General features: G+C 43.8%; 1 protein-coding gene across 1 annotated transcript in view; it reads left to right on the top strand.

Annotated features, from left to right (window-relative positions):
- Positions 1-853: 853 nt before the first annotated feature.
- LOC126085027 (uncharacterized) overlaps positions 854-23913 on the top strand; it is an 82803-nt gene continuing 59743 nt past the window's right edge. Inside the window, exons 1-3 of the mRNA XM_049899920.1 lie at positions 854-914; positions 1986-2159; positions 4367-4419. Coding sequence (XP_049755877.1) covers positions 2157-2159; positions 4367-4419 — 56 coding nt within the window. The 5' untranslated portion in view covers positions 854-914; positions 1986-2156. The remainder of the gene's footprint in view (positions 915-1985; positions 2160-4366; positions 4420-23913) is intronic.

Here is a 23913-nt window from a genome sequence, read left to right as displayed (position 1 = left end):
TCAGGCTAGTCGGCTAGTCTCTTCTCATAACTGCTCTACTTCTATAAGAATGTTTTCTACTGCGTTACCCTCCAAACACACCTTGACTCTTCGTTTCTTTGGGCCTACACAAAATCTGAAATAATATTAAGAGCTAGTATTTATTTAGTATGCTTTTATTGGTATTTATTTACTGTGTTCCAGGCACTATTCTAAAAAAAAAAAAGTATATGTAGTAATTCATTTAACCTCACAGCAATGCTATCAAATATGCTTATTATTATTCCCATATCACAGGTGAGGAAACTGAGGCACAGAGAGGTTAATCCAGGGCAGTCTGCCTCCAGAGCCCACGTTTCTAACTTGTAGAATATGCTTCCTCCCTGGACTATTTCTTTCTTTTCTTCTTTAAATTGCATTTGTCTGTCAAGGCTCACATCACATCGCACCCTTCCCAGGGAAGCCTTCCCTGCTATGGGAGATTGTATTATGGTTCACAAATATTTCCTGTCCTTCCCTGGGGAGGTTTATATTTCCCTGTCTCATTGATGGAGTCCCTGGGTGGCACAAATGGTTAAGTGCTCGGCTACTAGCTGAAAGGTTGGTGATTCGAATCCACCCAGAGGCACCTTGGAAGAAAGAGCTGGTGATCTACTTCCAAAAGGTCACAGCCATTGAAAACCCTGTGGAGCAGTTCTACTCTGAAACACATGGGCTTGCCGTGAGTCCGAATCAACTCAACAGCAACTGGTTTTGTTTTTGGCCCCATTAATGGCAGGCTTGAACACATAACTTAATTTGACCAATGAAACATGAGTGGAAACAACAAGCATCACACCCAAACAGAAGCTTGACAAGTCAGTTCTCTTTTTCCCTCGACTGTGAAAACCAGAAATGTCCTAGGAAGAGATTGCTCCATCAGCCTGGGCTCCAAGGTAAAGACGTGGAACAGGGCATCTGACTCAGGAGAGTGAATTAGAAATAAATCAGATATATGCTCTTGCTGTTGTAAGCCATGGATAGTAAGGGGTCATTTGTTACATTAGCATAACCTAGACTGTTCGGACTGATACACCAGCCCGCCCATCCCCAAGGAACCCTCTCCCCACCTCATCCTCCCTCCTCCAGCACTTACTCTCTTTACCTCCTGGCCTGGCTCCCATTGCTAACAATGTGTCAGCTGCTTTCTCTCTGAACTGTCAATGCCTCCAGGGCAAGCAGTGTGTTTTGTGCTTATTTGCCTTCGCCTACCCCCTTACCCACACCTCCAACAGTTTAATCACACAGTCAGTTGTCAGTATATAAGTATCTCTTGAGTTTTTATTCAATGATTTTTTGATCAATGAGGACATTTTACTGAGATCCCATGCAGCCGGGCAGGGCTCAGGTGACCCTGTTCTCACTCCTCTCGCCCCTCTTAAGATCCAGTCTCCTCTCAAAGCCACCATAGCTGCCTTTCTCCCTTTGTCCAAGTGCTGGAGACCTGGGAAACAGTGGGCATTCTTGCCTCAATGTGGGTCTTCTCAGGGCTGAGAGGGACTTAAAGGGCAAAGAACTCAACTGCCAGGGCCATTCTTGAGTCCCTTCCATGACACCCCATTCAGGTTGATGTCCAGTCTTGACATCTCTGGGCCCTAGCTGTCTCATCCCCAAAAGTCAGGGGGCTGGACCAGCACATCTCTCTAGGTTTCTCCCAGCTCTAAGACCTATGAGCCCAGGCTCTATTTATAGAATAGGGGGAGTGGGGCTGATGCCTCTCTCACCTTTGATGTCACTAGGCTGAGGAGGGGGAGACCCCTTGGGGATAAGATGGGAGAGGGTAGTAGTCAGAATAGGGCAGGTTGGCATCAAGGCCAATAGCCAGGGCTAGTAAGAGGCTCATCTGAGACCAAAATGGTCAGCATCTGAAGAGGTGGTCCTTGCTCTGAAGGTGGTCTCAGGTGTGCACTCTTAGACCATGGATTGGCCCCTTCCCCTCCCAAGTTAATGCGTTTTTATCTATCCAGATTGTTTTAGGGAAGGGACCCCATCTATACCTGTCAGTTCTCAAGTCTGAAGCTCGGATTTCACCAGTGGGAGCTGGAGGTAAACTCACCTGTGTAAGCAAGCACACCTTAGAAGTCACCAGGGGTTACACAAACAGAAGGGATCATCACTGGAATATAGCTTCAACAAAGATGGTACAGTGTTCCTTTCTGCTATGATGAAATGTGTCATTAAATATAGAAATAGATCAAACACCTTCCCACTGAGATTCTCTGGCACCAAGTATCTAGGTGAGGAGCTGAGTGTCTGTGAGATCACAGAATGTGAGGGAGGTGGGAGGAATAAAATCCCTCACTAGGGAGATAGACTTAACTAGACTTATAAATAGCCGGATCACAGCTTGTTTGATTAATTTGGGGAAAAGGAGTAAAAGGTTTTGCCAATTCGTCAAGTTTCATGCATTCAAAGTAGTTGCTAATGTAAATATTAGCATCCAAAATGAACAAATTGTCTTTGGTAATTAAATGCCCTAATTTACAGGTTCCGTTAGCAGAGAACAGAGAGATAATTTTCTCCTTAAATTAACTTTTTCCCCTTTCTCCATTCTCCTATCTTATCTTGCTATTATACACCAGAGCAGCCCTGGTGGCATAGTGATTAAGAGTTTGGTTGCTAATCAAAAGGTTGGCAGTTCGAATCCACCAGCTGCTCCTTGCAAACCCTATGGTACAGTTCTACTCTCTCCTACAGGGGTGCTATGAGTCTGAATCGACTCGATGACAATGAATGTGGATTGGTTTTGGGTTTGAATATGTTTGGGGAGGGCCTGGGAGGGAGTCTAGGTCTCTGAGCGGCGCAAACAGTTTGTGCTCATCTACTAACCTAAACGTTGGCAATTCGAACCCACCCAGTGGCACCATGGAAGAATGACCTGGTGATTTGCTTCCATAAAGATTACAGCCAACAAAACCTTATGGAGCAGTTCTACTCTGTAACACATGGGATCATGATGAGTCGGAATCAACTTGATGGCAACAGATTTGGTTTTGGGTTTGGGAGGGAGTTTGGGGTTTTGTTCTCTCATGCCCTAAGCGCAGAGGCCTGAGTTAGTCCCTGAAACAGAGCTCAGCAAGCGTAGAGTGAGTGTCTGCCCCCAGAGAGCTTACTCTCAGATGGGTGTGGCAGGGTGAATACAACACTGAAAAATGGCAATCTTGGGGGCCACTGGCAGCCTTGGCTTGTGGTGGAGGGTCACAAGTTCTTGTTGTGACCAAGTGAGATCTGTCTTCTTCAGTTGTCTCTTCCTAGATTGGGAAGTGTCCCCTGGTATTGGGTAACAACCCAGCGGCACCTGAACCCAAGGTCAGCCACATCTCCAAGAGACCAAAGAAAGACTCCAGAACCAGCAAGCATGACATATGGTTTATTTGGGAAGCTTACTTACAGAACAGTGGCCCAGGGTGGCGGCTGGGCCAGTTTAGCACTCTGCAACCACCTAGTAAGGGACACAAGCTTATATACCATTCCAGCTGGGACCGAGGCTCATTGTTTTTCTCCCATATCCTTGGACAGTCAGAGTTCCCAGGGACTTCATGTCCAGGCCCAGATGTTTTCCTTCCTGTTGCTAAGGAATTCCTCGGCTTTAGTCACTGGCCCAGTCATGCCACTTCCAGCGTTGTACCTTAGCCTGAGTCCATCCTGAATTCATCCCCAGCATGTTTCAGGGAAGAGCAAACCTGATTCCATTAGAAGGGGATGCATATAGCTGAATAGCATTACCCTACACCTGGGAAAACTGCAATGTAGGGAGGTGACTATTGACCTGAGCCCAAGGCTGGTGCCAACTGCTAAGTCATCCAATTTGGTCTTTGTAATACCTCTTCCTTTCAGATCTTTTATCCTACAGAGCTCCCTAAGAAGCCTAAGATTGTGCCTATTGCTGAAAACCCTCGGTCGACAACTCCTCACGGAAATGCTAGTAGCTTCGAAGGCAAGTCCTGAAATGTTCACATTTTCATAGGTAACTGGAGATTCACAAGCCTGCATTAGCCAAACAAGTCAAGCTTAAGTGCTAGAGTGCTGGGGGCAGTGTTCGAATAGAAGGGCCTACCTTCACTCCTTGAGTCATTCACCATTCTCTATGAAAAAAACAAAAAAATCAAACCCATTGCCATTGAGTTGATTCCAATTCATGGCACCTCCTTATGTTACAGAGTAGAACTGAGCTCCATAGGCTTTTTTTGGGCTGTAAGCTTTACAAAAGCAGGTCACCAGGCTGCTGGGTGTGTTTAAACTGCCACCCTTTCAATTAGTAGCTGAGCGCAAACCGTTTGCACCACCCAGGGGCTTTCCTCTATATCCCTCTCTAGTCATTCTCTATCATCCTGTTTTATTTACTCAGATGGAAGCCCTGTGTCTTCTATTATCCCTACACAGGAGTGGGACTCGGGCGAGGTGAGTGCCTTGTGTGCAGAATTAAGAAAGCACTGAATCTGAGGTAGGTGCATTTGCACGTCTCTGAGCGTGAGTTCATCATGAAATTTTACACTCTACGTGCTTCGCTCGCCTCTCCCTAATCCTGGCCCTGACCTTTCAATACCCCCAAGGGAGGTGGCTGAGGTATCAGCTGCAAGCCCTCTCTCAGTAGTTATTCCATTACTATAAACACTGAGCCTGAGCTCATAGACCTTAGAGCTGGGAGGACCCTGGAGAGATGCTCTGGTCGACCCCCTGACTTTTGGGGACTGAGGCATCTAGGGCCCAGAGATGCTAAAGGACTTATTTAATTTCATACACCTTATCATGGGTTGAATTGGATCCTCCAGAATCATGTGTCAATTTGGCTAAGCCATGATTCCCAGTCTTGTGTGGTTGCCCTCCATTTTGTGATCTGATTGTCCTCCATTTTGTGAGGTGTAACAACTCTTAGCCTTTATGCCTGTGGTTATGACCCCATTTGGGAGTGAATTGTCTGCTACGTTAATGAGACAGGATTAGGTCATATTATTGAGGATTAGGGTGGAATGCAACACCCTTACTCAGGTCACAGCCCTGATCCTATGTAAGGGGAGTTTCCCTGGGGTGTGGCCTGCATCACCTTTTATCTTACAAGAGATACAAGGAAAGAGAAGTGAGCAGAGAGAGAGGGACCTCATTACCACTAAGAAAGAAGAGCCAGGACTGGAGTGTGTCCTTTGGACCTGGGATCCCTGTGCTGAGAAGCTCCTAGACCAGGGGAAGATTGATGCACAAGACTTTCCTCCAGAGCCAACAGATAGAGAAAGGCTTCCCCAGATCTTGTACCCTGAATTGGACTTCTAGTCTACCAGACTGTGAGAGAATAAATTTCTATCTGTTAAAGCCACCCACTTGTGATAATTCTTTTACAGCAGAACTAAAAGACTAAGACACACCTGAAGAGAGGGGAGGAGTCAGAACTGTGGGCCTCTGCTGTCAGGAACCCCACCAGCTTCATTCCTGAAGCTGAGCCCCCACCCCTTGAGAATGGGAGTAGAGGCAGGAGTTCTTCACAGAGAATGTTGACTGACTCTTGTTCTTTAAGATCTACTTCCCTTTGAGAAGCTTCTACAATTATTACTCTTGCCACTGTCAAGTTTCTCTTTTTATGCCTTGCCTCTAACTTGGTCACACAAATCTTCTCTTAATTGCAGCTGAGGCCAAGCTGGAATATTTAGATGAGGTTTTATTAAAGACATGGGGATAACAAAAGGGAAAGAAGAAAAACAGGAACGAGATCATGTAGCTAATAAGACTCAGTTCATTCAACTTCATTTAACCAAAAAAACCAAAACCAGTTGATGTTAAGCTGATTCTGACGCATGACAACCCCATGCGTGTCAGAGTAGAACTGTGCTCCACAGGGTTTTCAATGAATGATTTTTTGGAAATAGATCACCCCCTCTTTCTTCCAAGGTGGCTCTGGGTGGACTTGAACCTCCAAACTTTCGGTTAGCAGTGGAGTGCTTAACCATTTGTACCATCTTCACTTGGAATCCTCTAAAGAGGGGCCCCTTTCTGCTTGGCTCTCAGGCACCTTCATGGTGCAGAAGCCATCTTTAACCTCTGCCAACTGGGACCTCCTTTGAGCATGCCTAGATTCCTGTAATTTTAGACCAACAAGAGAGAGAAGCCCAGGAATGGAGTTAGAAGTTCCCTCTCTGCATTTGAAATGGTGAATCAACATTTAGCATTGATTCCAACCTCCTCATAATGTGCCTTTCTGTATTTCAGAGCCTAGAAAGCTAAAAACTACATGTCTAAGATTCCCGTGCAGCTAGACTTGTGGTTGAGAATTCAATCTGCCCATTAATTGTACTTGAGTGGTATGTGGAAGAAGGAACTGAGACCAGGGCCGTTTCCTGAGGTCTTGACTAATGCTACAGGAGAGCAGGTTGTGCAGACCTGGGGTTTTCTGTAGCAGAGCCCCAGCACCCAAAAACAAGCTCTGTGGGTGTTGAGAGGCACCTATGGCGGATGCAGCAATGATGTTTCACCTCTGGATTGCACTTAGAGGGGTGTACTCTTAAATTCACTAGATGCAGTGTGGCCTCCTAATTCCCACTTTTCATATTCCCATGAACTGTTGTCCATGTTCAGAGTGTCATTCCTTAAAGGTCCTTGGGTGGCACAAGTAGTTTGTGATTAACCGCAAATCAAAAGGTTGGCAGTTCAAACCCATCTATCACGGCCGTAGAAGAAAGGCCTGGCGATCTCCAACTGTAAAGATTACAGCCAAGAAAACCCTGTGGAGTTTAGTTCTACTCTGTAACACGTGGGGTCACCATGAGTCAGAATCAACTCAATGGCAACCGGTGTGGTTCTGGTTTGGACACAAGGGTGCAAATACCTGGAGATGGGTGCCTACCACACATGCTTTATCGTTTTTGGCATGAAGGAGTTATTACACATATTTTATACATAGTAAATGCTAGTGGGCAGCACACTGTACCTAGAACTCAAATCTTCTGACCCCTAAGCTAACAGTGTGGGCTAAGCAATAGATCTAAATGTTTAATTTGGAGGTTCATGCCTAAAGAAGATAAAGATATCTCTATTCCTTAAATATTGCAAATTGGATATTTTAATTGCTTTGATGACTGGAAGAAAAACAATTCCAGATCTGAAATAATATTTTAAATATATACTTGAGCCCATGGTGGGTGCTGACTTTGACCCTCTTGTGCCCTGTGTCCTCGGGTACCTTTCTATCTGTTCCTCAGATCAACTCTGCCGTCTCCCCTTTGCCTCTCCAGGAGGCAAAGAGCAAGCTACCAGCCCCTTAAGATAACTTTGGAACCACTTAAGATGGGCTATTTCAAAAGGTACCAAATTCCCTGATCTTATAACTGAACTATTTAACTAGATCATCCTGTAAAGAGAAAATGCGTTAAAAATACCAGTTAATTACTTTTTTTTTAATTCCCAAGGTACAGATAAGTCCTAGTTAACTGTCTTTGCACATTTATATATTTAGACATCAGAGCGTGAGCCTATAGCAGTCATAGGGAGTCAGCAGGCTCGTAAGTAGAGGGTACTTGACTTTAAACAATGAGACTGGCTTCCTCAGTAACTGAGGGACACACCTGCCTGAAGGCTTTGCCTCGGAAAATGTATGTTATGGTGAAAGACCCTGGGAAGAAAGTCCTTGTACCAAGGCCTTATTAGAAATTCTTTTATGGAGGATGCACATCGGTTGGCCTAAGCAACATGCTGTACCTTGATTGCTGTTGTTAGCTGCCGTCACGTTGATTCCGACTCGTAGCGACTCTCTGCGACACAGTAGAACTGCCCCATAGGGTTTTATTGTCTGCGATCTTTACAAAAGCAGTTTGCCAGATCTTTTTCCTGTGGAGTCATTTGGTAGGTTCAAACCATCAACCTTTCAATTAGCAGCTGAGCATTTAACTGTTGCACCACCAGGGCTCCTGTACCTTGATTCCAAACCAAAACTGAACCCATTGCTATGGAGTTGATTCCGATTCATAGCGACCCTTTGGACAGAGTAGAACTGCCCCGTAGGGTTTCCAAGGAGCACCTGGTGGATTCGAACTGCCAGCCTTTTGGTTAGCAGCCATAACTTTCAACCACTGTGCCACCAGTGTTCTGTACCCTGATTAGAAGTGTCAGTACTAAGAAATGTTAACTTTGCCTCAGTTCTGCCTGAAATGCTAGGTAAGTAAAACTCAAAAGCAGGCTCAACTTACTCTTTGGGGAAAATTGCATTAAATAACCCTGGGGACTAAAAACTTTAATGAATTCATACAATCTTAGAGTGAAAAAATTATGATCTCCTTTTCCCCATCTTTGGACTTTTGTACTGACAACATGACAAAGGGCCCACATTGAGAGGGCCTCTAAAATTCCATCCATATTGCATCATGCACATCAAATACAACTGGTTGTTATGAGCTAGTCCAGCACTTATTTTACTTTTTGAGTGACATTTCACTTTTTGTAAACCTAGCGGCCCCAAATATTTGGAACCAAATATGTGTTGATGTACGTTGTTTATGACAGGCACTAATAAGCCTCCCCTCCAAGATCTAAAGCTGGTTCCAGGGTTCAGGCCCTGATTCGTATTCCATTCAGGCAACTTGCTGAATATTCTTTTTTTCCTTCCTCAGTTTTTACTCCATAGCAAATAAATCTATGCCCAAATCTATATTGAGTTCAATTCAGCAAACATTTACTGAGAGCTAATGTATACTGGACACATCGCCAGGGCCCAGGGACTCAGATTAATGAGATACACTTCCTGTCCTCGAGGAGCTCACAGCCTGTTTGGGGAGGTAGACACACATTGGGAATATTTGCATACCGCAGGGTAAATTTGGTGATAGGGGTGTGAAGCCAATGGAGGGGCCCCTACCCAGCTACAAGGGGTGGGGGAGGCTTCTTGGATCTCACGTCCCCCTCAACCTTTTACCTCATTGCTCTGTTCCTCTTCTTAAGAACATTCTTCAAAAGCCTTCTGTATATTTGTGGTCTCCAATTTCCCTCCTCCCATTTTCTCTTCAGCTCATGCCATTTAGGCCTTTGCCCCCTCCTTTCTACTGAGACTGTTCTTACCAAGTCACAGATCTTTCTAGATCTAATAGCCAGTTCTCAGTCCTTTATTTGAACTCTCAGCAGCATAGGACACACTCTTTCTCCTAGAAATACTTTCTTCTTCACTCAACCTACAGGACACCCCACAATCCTGTTTTTCCTCCTGCTGCGTTGGCTGCTGCTTCTCAGCTTCCTCATCTCCTTGATCACTGAGCTTGGGTTCACCATGGCTCAGTCCTTGGACCTCTCCATCTCTGTATATACTCACTGCCTTGGTGATCTTATCTATGCTCAACTATATGCTCTTGACCCCCAGAATTTTAACCCTAGTCTGAACTGCTTTCCCAAATTCAAGATTTGTGTAGCCAACTACCTTCTAGACATCTTTATTTGGATATTTAACAAGCAATTCAGACTTCCCATGTCCCATACTGAGGTACTGATCTCCTCACCCCCAAACCTGCCTTCTTCCTATTTGTTCAGTTAATGATAACATCATCCTTCCAGTTGTTCAAGTCAAACACCTTTTGAATCACCTTAATCCTTCTTTTTCTCTTATACCTCACATTCATTCATCAACAACTACATTTATCTTTACCTGTAAAATACCTCTAGAACATGATCTCTTCATCTCCACAGCCACCACTCTAGCCAAAGCCATTGTCTTCTCTTGCCCAGAGTATTGCAAGAGCTTCCTCTTCATTGGTCTCTCTGCTTCCATCCTTGCCCCCCTTAGATCTAGTTTTAACATTGTTGTTGTTGACTCCAACTGAATCAGGCCCTGACTCATGGCAACCGCATGCACAAAGAGATTGGACTGTTATTATCCGTAGGGTTTTCATTGGTTGATTTTGAGAATTAATCTGTCTTAGTCTGGAAGCTCTGCTAAAACCTGTTCAGCATCATAGCAACACACAAGCCTCCACCGACAGATGGGTGGTGGCTGCCCCTAAGGTACTTTGGCTGGGAATTGAATCCTGGTCTCCTATACGGAAGGCAAGAATTCTACCACTGTACCACCAATACCCTATTCTTAACATAGAAGCCAAAGACAGATTATGTCACTCCCTTCCTCCACACCCCACACCCGTATCACATGATTTACACCCTAAAGTCCAAGCCAAAGTCCTTACAGTAGTCTATACTTCCCCAGAGGATCTGGTCCCCATTAACTCTCTGCCCTCATCTCTGACCACTTTTCCACCTCCTTCATCCTCCCCAGCCACTCTGCCTCTTGCTCTTCCTTGAAGGGGTCAACCGTTCTCTGGTCTTGGTATCTTACACTTCCTGTTCCCTTTATGTGGAATACTCTTCTCCCACCAATATACATGGCCCATTCTCTCCTCCCCTTTAAGCAATTTGGCACTAAATACCCTATTAAGGTTGCACCTCTACTATCAGAATACCCTATTCCCTTTCCCTGCTTTATGTTTGTCTAAAGCACTTACAGCTTTCTAACTTACTGGATAATTTGATATTTCTTTATTATCTGTTCTCTCCCTTTCCCCATCTCGTGAGGGTGAGAATTTATTTTTTATCTGTTTTGTCTCTGCTCAACCCCAGTGTCCAGAATTGTACCTGCCCTTAGTATGTACTTAAAAATAATTGTGGAATGAATGAGTGGTGTCTGAACTGAGTCTTAAAGTACGAGTTGGACTAAGCTAGGCAGAGAAAGGAGTCCTGGTGGTACAATGGTTAAGCCCTCAGCTTCTAACCAAGAGGTTGGCGGTTTGAACACAGTAGCTACTCTAACGGAAAAAAGGTGTGATAATCTGCTTCCATACAGGTTACAGCTTTGGAAACCCTACGAGGCAGTTCTACTCTGCCCTATAGGGTCACTATGAGTTGGAGTCTACTCAATGGCATTGGGTTTTAGGCAGAGGAGGTGAGGGGAGGGAAAAGATTTCTATGCAGAGTCGACACCTGGATTGCCATGAATTGGACCTGCTAATGAAATGGGTGGGTGGGTGGGTGGGTCGGGTAGAAACCCTACAGTTACCGAATGTATTGCTAGATGATCTTTGCTCGCTTTCGTTTACCATTTGTCAGTTACCCATTTGCAAAAGCATGATGTATTTATGTGAGATGGGCAACCACGAGATTCTGCTGAGTTATAACAATGTGGAGTTGATAGTCAAACATACCCTGGCAATCTCATTAGAGGAGAAAGTCTGTTATCTGTACATGCAAACAAACCTGTATGATTGCCACCTCGATATTCTTGTCACCATTACTACTTTTGTGCAGTAGTTGCAGCAAACCTTCTCTGTGCCACCCACCACACACTCTTCAGTCCTAAGTACAAGGCTCTTACCTGACGCTGCTACTCCATTTGCTCCCTAGTTAAAGTGAGCTGGACCCTCTCCCCCACCTCCATCAGTGCACGAATTTCCTCTAAGCTCTGTGTGTCCACTCTGTGCCCCCACCCCCATGCTCTGCTGCTCCAAAGGAACTTGGAACCTCACAGGGAGACACATGAAATTGTGAGAATGTGTGTCAGGGTCAGGGTAAACTGTGTGGTGATGATGCTAAGCACTAAGGAAGTTTTCCTCCTTTCTCTTTAAGCACCGTGCCTCCAGCTCCACAAAACCAAAGTAGCAGCTGGTACAACAGACTGGGTCAGATTTAAGGGCAGGCAGTATAGACTGAAAAGTCCCTGAGTGGTGCAAATGGTTAACACATTCGACTGCTAACTGAAAAGTTGGAGGTTCGAGTCCACCCAGAGGTGCCTCAGAAGGGCTGGCAATCTACTTCTGAAAAACCACCATTGAAAACCCTGTGGAGCACAGTTCTACTCTGGACACACATGGAGTCGCCACAAGTTGGGGTCGACTCCATGGCAACTGGGTGGGTAGTTTGAACTGAAAATAGAAAAAGAAGGAGGAGCAGCTGATATTTCTGATCTTTTTCTGAGCCCAAAACCTGCTGTGAGGGGCTCTTTGAGTTCCCAAGGTGCTAGTCCAATACCTGTAGATATGAAGCACTTCCTACCACACCCCAAAGGCAGCCCTCTTCCTGCCCGCCAGGCCTCCAAAGATGGGGGAGAACCTGGATCTGAGTGAGCTGTTTTATATCCTCCTGCCTTCTCCTGGCCTGACCCATTTTCTCCAACTACAGTGTGACTCTAATAATCCCTGCTCTGCTCTCCATCTTGCCTAGAGGCTTCTAGAGTTCATTAGATTAAAAAAAAAATCTATAAACTATTTTGAGCACCTTGGAGGTAAGTGCTCTATAAGTACAATGTAATAATAATAATGCTACAATAATTACCTTGATTAATTTATGCATAAGACAGGAAAAAAAGATTCTTAATTAAGGAACATTTCAACAGAGTGAACACCAGGCCCCATATATTGAAAAGTAATACCACGAACAGGGATTCTAACCCTGGGCCAGTCTACAAGGATAATGAGGTAGTACCCTCATTGCGAATGCCCTCCGAATGTTTTGTGTTATGGGTGGATGACTATGCTCTGTGGCCCAGAACGGAGGGTTAGAAGATGAAAAACGTGAAAGAGAGGAGTTTGGTATTGTGATCATATAAAACAGATGATAAGTTCACCTGATAATATTCTTATTGAGCTGCAAGTAATTAAAAACCAATGCTAAGCTAGTCAATGACATTAATAAAATGAAATCTTTTTTTTAATTAAAAATGTAGTCAAAACTAGTATTTATGGGGTCACCTGTAGGTAGGCATAGTTCTTGGCTGGAAGCAAAACTGTGTGATCTGCCCCTCTCTCTACTATTTAGGTTCCTAAGAGCTACAGGGTCGCTATGAGTTGGAACCACTTGACGGCACCTAAAGACAACAACAAGAGCTGCTAGGGATAAGATGTGTACTTTGGTATGTAGGTATATTGCAAGGATATGTTGGAATGTAGGATGGCTGAGGATATGTCCTCATCAGCCACAAAGTTCTCCCAACATGTAGTTCTTCTAAGACTTAGAAATGAAAAAGTAGTTCAGTAGCACTCAGACAACAACCACAGATTCTATCACCCATCTTCTCTTTGTTCAGCCAACATTCAATCTCCTCAAACAGAGGATTTGATTGGGCCAATTGGCAGGATTCAGTATGAAATGTTTCTGCATGGTAGAATATAATTCAGGCTATCTTAGGGCATCCTGGAACCAGGACCATTTGTGTTTGCTTGAGGTTGTGCACTGGCCCTGGATCAGATTTGATATGACGACGTTATTGTTGTTAGGTGCTGTCGAGTCAGTTCCGACTCATAGTGACCCTATGTACAACAGAATGAAACGCTGCCTGGTCCTACGCCATCCTCACAATCATTGCTTTGCTTGAGCGCACTGTTGCAGCCACTGTGTCAATCCACTTTGCTAAGGGTCTTCCTCTTCTTAGGTGACCCTCTCCTTGGAAACTCTATAGGGCAGTTCTTCTCCATCCTATAGGGTCACTATTAGTCGAAATCGACTCGACGGCACTGGGTCTGGGTTGTCTACTCTACCAGTGGTTAAGAGTTCAGCTGTTAACCAAAAAGTCAGCATTCCAAATCCACCAGCCCCTCCTTGGAAACCCTATGGGGCAGCTCTACTCTCTCCTATGGGGTTGCTATGAGTGGGAAAAGACTCAGTGGCAATACTTTTTTTTGTGGGGGAGGGGTTTCTACTCTACCAAGCATGATATCCTTCTCCAGGCATTGGTGCCTCCTGATAACATGTATAAATTATGTGAGATGCAGTCTCACCATCCTTGTTTCCAGTGAGCATTGTGGCTGTACTTCTTCCAGGACAGATTTGTTTGTTCTTCTGGCAATCCACGGCATACTCAATATTCTCTGCCAACACAATAATTCAAAGGCATTGATTCTTCTTCAGTCTTCTCCTTATTCATTGTGCAGCTTTCACGTGCATATGAAGCGATTGAAAGCACCATGGCTTGGGTCAGGCTCACCTTAGTCCTCAAAGTGACATCTTCACTTTTCAACACTTTAAAGAGGTCTTTTGCAGCAGATTTGCCCAGTGCAATGCATCTTTTGATTTCCTCACTGCTGCTTCCATGGGTGTCGATTGTGGATCCAAGTAAAATGAAATCCTTGACAACTTCAAGCTTTTCTCTGTTTATCATGATGGTGCTTTTTGGTCCAGTTGTGAGGGTTCGTGTTTTCTTTATGTTGAGGTATAATCCATACTGAAGGCTGTGGTCTTTGATCTCCATCAGTAAGTGCTTCAAGTCGTCTTCACTCTCAGCAAGCAAGATGGTGTCATCTGCATATTGCAGGTTGTTACTGAGTTTTCCTCCAATCCTGATGTTGTGATGGCCAGGTAGCAAGGGCGATTTAACCAACGAAACGTGCTGCCATTGTTCTAACACCCTATTTTGTGGGTGTCTTTCTTTTGTGGGCACCTTCCTTGAAGATAACCATGTACAAGGCAGGTTAAAGCCTCTGCTTTAGCCTGTCATGTACGATGTCTAGCCCCATCTTGTGGGGATAGTTAGACGATCACTGGGAGGCTAAGATAAGAAGTGATATGTCCCTTGTTGATCCCTGAGACAGGCTGGTGGGGATTAAATTTTTGCAGCAAGGAGTTCACGATGCCCCTCAAATCACAGTGCCCAGGCCATCTGGGTCTCAGCAATGCTGAGGGACAGGACAGGCACGCAACTTTTTACACTAGCAGAACCACCTCAGGCTAGGTTCATGCTTAAGCCTCATTTTCTAAGTCACCTACAGTAAGCAAGTCTGTGAAATGAATCTTGACTTCCGAGCTCATGTGTGTGCACGTGTATGTATGCTAAAACTTGCCTTCAAACCTTCCGTCTTTTTCTTCAGCTTGCTGTGGTGTTATGATGTAATATAATCAAATCTTGTAGCCTAAGGTTATTGTTGTTATTTGCTGCTGAGTTGATTCTGACTCATGGTGACCTCACGTGTGCAGAGTAGAACTGCCCCATAGGGTTTTCAAGGCTGTGACCTTTCAAAACAGATCACCGGGACTGTCTTCCAAGGTGCCTCTGAGTGGGTTTGAACTGCCAGTATTTTGGCTAGTAGTCAAGTACTTAACTGTTTGTACCACCCAGTCCGAGGAGTTCCCCAAAATGATCTGGTCCAGGGCATCTTTGGTCTACTAGTTATTATCCTCATCCCCATTGTAAAGATGGGCCAAGTGATGCTCAGAGGGGAGGCAGGACTTATTCAGTTCCCACAACTGGTGAAAGAAGGAATTGGGACCAGAACCAAGCTCTCCCACCTTCTGTGGCAAGGCTTGTCCCCTTTACAGAGATGTAATGGTAAAGACCCCCATCTCTCTCCCTCCTGGTATCAGCTTTATACCATAACTACCTACCGTGACTCAGAGGTTATCCTGGTTGGTGCAGAATCTTAGCGTTGCTCAGGTGCATACAAGTTTGCCTGGCTTTATGCAGTGGGGTTCTGCTAAAGGAGTTATGTATAAATTGCATCTTTATAGACGGAATTTTGTCTAAAGAACTAAGACTGAAATCCTTTGGTGAAAACCCTAATATTCTCATGCTTAATTGTTAAGCACTTGACTACTAGCCAAAAGGTTGGTGGTTTGAACCCACCCAGAGATGCCTTGGAAGACAGGCCTGGCCATGTGCTTCTGAAAAGTCACAGCCTTGAAAACCCTATGGAGCAGAGTTCTACTCTGACACACATGGGGTTGCTATGAGTCAGAATCAATTTGACAGCAATCAACAACAACAACACATTGTTTGCAGTTTGCTAAAAGAAACGCCTTGTACTGTAACCCACCCCTCAGTTTCAGGCTCATTCACATGTGCAGTTTAAATTCTTGGTTACACGCCAAGGATAGAAAAATACATGAATCTACACGTGGGTGTACAAGGCAGAGGCACTTCGAGTCTGTTGAAGTAGTTCACACTTGTGGCAAAGAGAGCATGGTGGCCCGGGAACCAGGACACATGGGTTCTCCTCCCACCTTGGACACTGACCTCATGACTTATCCCTCTCTGGGCCTCAGTTTCATTATCTGCTGAATAAAAGGGCAGCATCGATTAATTTCTAGGTTTTAGTTCCCATTCTGGCACCATATGACTCCATGCATATTCATGTACACAAAATGACCCTCAGCCACGCGGGAAGTATGGCCCTGCCTGAGGTGATTTGCATGGAACAGAAATCAAAGCCCTAAGCCACAGAGTGGAAGCTGCAGTAATGGGATTTCCGGCATTCTCATTTTGAGAAGGATGGAGGACAGTGTTGAGGGTGGGAGGGAGGTCCACCAAGTACCCCTGGAATCACACCCTGCAGGTGGGCCCCCATCTGTGTGAGGCCTAGCTGCACATGCGGCTACAGCAGACATACACAGCACCCACCTCAGGCTCAAGGTATAAACTTAGGGGGTCTGTGGGCTCAATTTTGGCTGGCTGTATAGTTTTAGTGCCCAAAACCAATTTTAAATAAAATAAAGGAATCCCCCTAAATATTCTGTATGGGGTTTCTTTTTTTTTTAGAGGGACATTTTAACTCAAGTTTCACACAGGTTTAGCCGAAAGGGAAATTAAACTCTACATTTAAATGGAGATTACGCACAAAGGAATCCATTAGTTTCAATATTTCTCAGTAGGAGGGCTCAGAGTTATTTAAATAAGTTTAGATATTAAACCTAAAGTAGCCATTAAAGCAATGTGAATTTCTTCGCTTGTTTTTTTTTTTCCCCAGAAAATTTTTTTTTCCAGCTGACTGAAAAAATCCATTGCTTAACCAAGGAAGGATATTTTAATACCTTTAAAAAAAAAAAGAAAAAATCCAGGGACTTTTTAATATAGCACTTCCTTTGAATTTTTAAGTACCATATTAGAGTGTATTTATTTAGCCAAGTGTCATGTTTTGGACAGATTAAACTCCAAGTGTTTTCACTTCCCCGCCTCCACCCTCGCAGACCAGCGCTAATATAAACACCGACATTAAACCCTATTGGCAATGGAAGAGTCTTTGATTGTCATTGAGATTATTTTAAAAGTTATTTAGGTCCCCCTGTTACAGCTCTGCAAACCACTGAGAAAATGTTGCTCTGGGTTTCTCTTTGCGACATTTCTTTGGGGATTCATAAATATTGATTGTACCGTAAAAAATTGATGGAATCTTGAAACAGACTGCAGTTGAGGCAGCTGGGGAATTTACTCAATTTTTCTCAATCGCTGCGGTCTATAAAAAGAGGAGATTTTGCAAATTGTTTCTCACCTTGTCTTTTTAGTATTTAATAGCTCTCAATTCTATAGCCTTCTGAACCATGCGCTGGGCATGTTTTCCATCAAAACAGAATCAGGCCTATTCAATGGGAATTAAAAGGTGGGGGTAGGTTATGAATGGGTTAAACTCGGCCCTTTTCTTCACCCTCTCTCTCCTCCTTTCTTCCCACCTTCTCTCTGTTTGGAGTATCCTGGTGGTTTTGGTCATATTAATCCTGTAGTATTCCACAGATGCTCAGTATGACCCCTTATCTCCTCTCTTCCCAGGGCCATGATGGAGATAAGGTCAAAGAAATGAATGCCAGTGGCTGTCTCTGTGGGCCCACCTTACTCCAATCCAGGCACTTACCTGCTTGCTGTTTTTCATACAACAAAGGCCTCCACCATCCTGGCATTCAGAGCCCATTGCCACCACGGGTGAGTTAACCAGTAAACAAGGTTACCAGCTTACATTAAGCAAGGTATGCACGAGCTTACTTGTGTTTACTTACTAATCTGTAGTGAACAATTTCACATGGGTTGATGTGGTGAAAGACAGGTGAAATTGTTCACTACAGATTAGTAAATATGCATATGTAAACCTGTGTGTACCTTGCTTACTGGGTAATCCAGCTCTGACTGCCACCCTCTAGTTCCAGTCTAAGCCTTTGACCTTATTCTCACAACTCCCCTTCTGGAACCCTAGTTTCTTTGATCATGAGTCCCCTCACTCTTCAAATCTATATCATGCATTTCTTCAGGATATTTGCTCATATTTTTCCATCATATCTAGAATGGCCTCCTTACTGTCTCCTTGTGTGGTAGGCAGAATAACCCAAACCCATTGCCATCGAGTTGATTCTGACTCAAAACAATCTTACAGGACAGAGTAGAGCTGTCCTACAGGGTTTCCAAGGCTGCCACATCTTTCCCTGCCATTCGAACCACCAACTTTTTGGTTAGCAGCAGAGTGCTTTAACCACTGTGCAACCAGGGCTCTTCAGGCAGAGTAAAATCCCCTCATATATGTCTACTTTCTAGTTCCAGGAACCCCTGAATGTATTTGGTTACATGGCAATGAGGAATTAAGTTGGGTAATTAGCTGATTTTTTTTTGATTGGGTGGGCCCAATGTAATTACAGGGGTCCTTAGTGGCAGAGGGAATTTGAAAGGAGAGTCAGATAGATGGCCGTATGGGAAGGTCTTGACCAACATTGCTGTTGTCGAAGAATGGGGCCCATGAGCCAAGGAAAGAAGGTTGCCTCTAGAAGCTGGAAAAGGCAAGGAAATGGATTCTCCCCTAGAGTTTCCAGAACAAATGCAGCCCTGCCCACACCTTTACTTTTTAGTCCAGTGACCTACAGAACCTATAAGATAATATCATTATGTTGTTTGAAGCCATTAAATTTGGTAATTTGTCCCAACAGCAAGTTGGAACACCCTTCTAAATCCTCTAGATTCTTCTTACTTCCTCTTCGTTGTGAAGCCTTCCCTGACTAACCATTGTCGCCATCAGCTTTCCCTTCTCTGACCTCTTTAACACTCCTGCTACTCCTTTTTTTTTGACTCCCTAGCTCCTAGACTGCACCACAACATTCTCAAATTGCTATTTATACCATCACATTTGTCTTATTTTTCCTAATGTTGTTGTTGTTGTTAGGTGCTATCGAGTCAGTCTTAACTCAATGACTCTCTGTACAACAGAATGAAACGCTGCCCAGTCCTGCGCCAGCCTCACAATTGTTATGCTTGAGCTCATTGTTGCAGCCACTGTGTCAATCCATCTTGTTGAGGATCTTCCTCTTTTTCGTTGACCCTCTACTTTACCAAGTGTGATGTCCTTCTCCAAGGACTGGTCCTTCCTGATAACATGTCCAAAGTACGTGAGATGGTCTTGCCATCCTTGTTTCTAAGGAGCATTCTGGCTATACTTCTTCTGAGACGGATTTGTTTGTTCTTCTGTCAGTCTTCTGGCAATCCACAGTATATTCAATATTCTTCACCTACGCCATAATTCAAAGGCATTGATTCTTCTTCAGTCTTCTTTATTCATTATCCAGCTTTCACATGCATATGAGGCAATTGAAAACACCATGGCTTGGGTTGGGCACACCTTAGTCCTCAAAGTGACATCTATGCTTTTCAACACTTTAAAGAGGTCTTTTCAGTAGATATGTCCTATGCAATGCATTGTTTGATTTCTTGACTGCTGCTTCCATGGGCGTTGATTGTGGATCCAAGTAAAATGAAATCCTTGACGACTTCAATCTTTTCTCTGTTTATCAAGATGTTGCTTATTGCTCCAATTGTGAGGACTTTTGTTTTCTTTACGTTGAGGTGAAATCCATACTGAAGGCTGTAGTCTTTGATCTTTATCAGTAAGTGCTTCAAGTCTTCTTCACTTGTAGCAAGCAAGGTTTTGTCATCTGCATAACATAGGTTATTAATGAGTCTTCCTCCAATCCTGATGCCCTGTTCTTCTTCATATAATCTAGCTTCTCTGATTATTTGTTCAGCATACAGATTGAATAAGTATGATAAAAGGGTACAACCCTGACACACACCTTTCCTGATTTTAAACTACGCAGTATCCCACTGTTCTATTCGAAAGACTGCCTCTTGGTCTATGAAAAGGTTCCTCATGAGCACAATTAAGTGTTCTGGAATTCCCATTCTTCATAACATCATCAATAATTTGTCATGATCCACACAGCTGAATGCCTTTGCATAGTCAATTAAATGTAGGTAAACATCTTTGTGGTATTCTCTGCTTTCAATCAAGATTCATCCGGCATCAGCAATGATATCCCTCATTCCAAGTCCTCTTCTGGATCTGGCTTGAATTTCTGGAAGTTCCCTGTCAATACAACCACTTTTGAATGATCTTCAGCAAAATTTTACCTGTGTGTGATATTAATGATATCATTCGATAATTTCTGTATTCTGTTGGATCACCTAATAGACAAATGTCACACCTAATGGTCTGTAATAATGTTGAATTTTACCTGAACCCTGTAATACTGGAAAACAACTATGGTTAAACAAATACGTCCACACTTTGTGTTCAGGAAAACTACTTACTGCAAATAACTACCCTTCCCATATGACTTAGATGAGACTCATGGACACTCCCTTATTTACCTATGACAAGGCCAGACACAGATCCTCTAAATTCCCACTGCTTGACTAAAAAATGAGTAACTGAATTGCTTGTCCCCACTGATCAATCAGAAACAAAATGCTTGTTAACCAAACTTTGGTTAAGCTTCTCTTCTTCCCAAGAAAGAGATGGCTCTACTAGCTCCTGGGTCACAAGGAACCCAAGGCTAGAGAGGGGGTGAGCCTGGTGTCAATTGTCACTGAAACCATTGTTGGGGTCAATGTTAGGATTTCTCTGTGAGGGCAAAGGATATGACCTTATTCTTGTTAAGCCTTGATTTAATCATCCATGCAAACCAAGTAGAGTCTCCTTTTTTTTTCTTCGCCACCTAATTATCTTGCTGTTTTGCATTGAGGTCCAGTGATTTGCCCAAGAATGTAAATGGTTGTCCACTTTATAAATCACATGTGGCACCTGCATGGGCTGGAAATGATCGTATACCTTTGGAATCCTTAGAGGGGGGTGTCTGTGACCACAGGTGCCCTCACTGGTGGGAACCAATCCACCAATCCTTGACCCCAATCTCCACCCCCCTCCATAAGACATAAATTATTAAAAAAGCCGCTGCACAGGTGATATAATTTTGGGGTAGGAGTCTTCTGTGAACTTTCAAAAATTGAGTGCAAAGTGAGTATATGGGGAGATACATTGTTTTTTTTTTTTTTTTTTTTTTTTTGGGAAAGAGGGTTTGTATCTTTCACTAGGTCCTTAAAGGGATCCATATCCCAAAAGTTAAGATCAAGGTCCAAGTCTTCCCTGAGGCTGATGTAAAAAACAAACAAACAAAACAAAAACAATCCCCCGACCCCCAAAAAATCAAAAACCAAAAAACTTCTGAACAGGCCATTTATAAAGATACCTGAGAAAAGTGACTTCATTCTTTCATTTATTCATTCAACATTTACTTTCTGTGAGCAAGCCTCTCGGGAGTGAGGCAGTTGGAACAGGGAGATGAGAACTAGGTTTGCTCTGGCTTTGAGCACCAATATACTTCACCTTTTGAGAATGCTGTGATCATTATATCTCCACACTCAAGGTGTCATGTATCGGCCAGGATCCATCTGACATCAGCAATGATATTCCTGGTTCCACATCCTCTTCTGAAACCAGCCTGAATTTCTGGCAGTTGTCTGTCAGTATACTGCTGCAGCCGTTTTTGAATGATCTTTCACCATACCTATTCAATCTGTATGCTGAGCAAGTAACCCAAAAAGCTGGACTATATGAAGAAGAACGGGGCATCAGGACAGGAGGAAGACTAATTAACAACCTGTGTTATGCAGATGACACAACCTTGCTTGTTGAAAGTGAAAAGGACTTGAAGCACTTACTAATAAAGATCAAAGACCACAGCCTTCAGTATGTCTTGCACCTCAACATAAAGAAAACAAAAATCCTCACAACTGGACCAATGAACAACATCACGATAAACAGACAAAGGACTGAAGTTGTCAAGGATTTCATTTTACTTGGATCCACAATCAACAGCCATGGAAGCAGCAGTCAAGGAATCAAATAACGCATTGCATTGGGCAAATCTGCTGCAACTCTTTAAAGTGTTGAAAAGCAGGGATGTCACCTTGAAGACTAAGGTGCACCTGACCCAAGCCATGGTATTTTCCATCGCATCATATGCATGTGAAAGCTCTACAGTGAATAAGGAAGATCGAAGAAGAATTGATGCCTTTGAATTGTGTTGGTGAAGGATATTGAATATACCATGGATTGCCAAAAGAACGAACAAATCTGTCGTGAAAGAAGTACAACCAGAATGCTCCTTAGAAGCAAGGATGGTGAGGCTGCGTCTTACATACTTTGAACGTGTTGTCAGGAGGGAGCAGTCCCTGGAGAAGGACATCATGCTTGGCAGAGTACAGGGTCAGCAGAAAAGAGGAAGACCCTCAATGAGGTGGATTGACACAGTGGCTGCAACAATGAGCTCAAGTGTAGCAATGATTGTGAGAATGGTGCAGGACTGGGCAGTGTTTCCTTCTGTTGTGCACAGAGTTGCTATGAGTCAGAACCAACTCGACCGCACCTAACAACAACAAAAACAACTGGGGCAAAGCTCTGATCCTCAGGCTCTTTGCTGACTGCAGATGTCGGCTCATCTCTCTAAACTTCTGTTTTCTTCAGTCTGAGCCCCTCCAATTCAGCAGATCTCCAGTGCCTTTGAATGGGTGATTTCTGTATGTTTTCTGGCCCTTCCAGTTGTTCTTGGCAGGAATGTTGGTCTGCCTCAAGCTACTGTATCCCACCAGGAAGCAGAAAGCCCTTTTCTGTCTTTGCTTTTGAAAGATATTTTCACTGTAGAATTTTATGTTGGCAGTTGTTTTCTTTCAGGCCTTAGAATGTATTATTCCCTGTCTTCTGGCTTCCATTATTTCTGTTGAGAAGTTGGCTATACATCTTACTGTTGCTCTTTGAAGGTAATATTTCTTTTTTCTCCTGCTGCTTTGAAGATTTCCCCTGCTCTGGCACTGCAGTTACAGTGAAGTTAATTTTGTCATTGTGTCCCCAATGGCCCCTTATGCTTTCTCTGTATGTGATAGTTAATTTTATATGTCAACTTGGTACTTCGATGGTGCCCAGTTGCTTGGTCAAGCACTAGCTGTTGCTATGAAGGTATTTGCAGATGATTAACATCTAAATTAGTTTACCTTAAGTCAAGCAGATTCCCTTCCAAAATGTGGGTGGGCCTCATCCGATCAGTTGAAGGCCTTAAGAGTCTAAACTGAGGCTTCCATCCTATTGTCTGTTCATGTTATTGTCTGACCTATAAACAAGTCTTTAGGACCTCAGCTAGTTTAGGCCCTCATGATCCCTCAACTGGATCACTCCTAAGCCTTTGAACTAGTCCTTTCTTCTCTAGGAGTTCCTGGGTGGCACAAATGATAAGTGACATCAACTAACTGAAAGGTTGTCAGTTCAAACCCACCTAAAAGCACCTCTGAAGAAAGGCCTGGCAGTCTTTGGAAAGGTCATAGCCTTGAAAACCCTATGGGGTAGACTTTACTCTGCAACACATGGGGTCACTTAGTTGGAATTAATTCAACTGCAACTGTTTTTTGGTTGGTTTCTCTCCTCTAATCTATTCCTCCATCTTCTAACCCAAGCGCTCTTTCTAACACCAAATCTGACCACATCACTCCTCTGCTTAAACTACTGAGTGGATTCCCATTTCCTGTGAACTAAGTAAATCCTCAGCTTCTTAGTATGACATTTAGGACTCTACATATCTCTGGGGTGATCACACTTTATGCTTTGCCTTTGAGCTTATGCTCTAAGAACCCCGATCTGTTTCTAATTCTCCAAGGCCCCTGAACACACACACCCTCTGGCTTGTTCCTCTACCACATGTCTCTGTTCATGCTGCTACTTCTGCCTGGGACACCCTTCTGTCCCCATTGGTCTGACTGAGTCACATTCATCTTTTTGGACACAGTTTAGTCATCCACACCTCCAGGAAGGTTTCCCATGTCATCTCTGCTCCCACCCCTCCCATTCCTGAGTGCTCCCATAATACCCCTGCATAGCGCCA

This window comes from Elephas maximus, chromosome 11 (assembly GCF_024166365.1).
Source record: "Elephas maximus indicus isolate mEleMax1 chromosome 11, mEleMax1 primary haplotype, whole genome shotgun sequence".
NCBI classification, from domain to species: domain Eukaryota; kingdom Metazoa; phylum Chordata; class Mammalia; order Proboscidea; family Elephantidae; genus Elephas; species Elephas maximus.
This window is presented reverse-complemented; position numbering and strand designations above follow the sequence as displayed.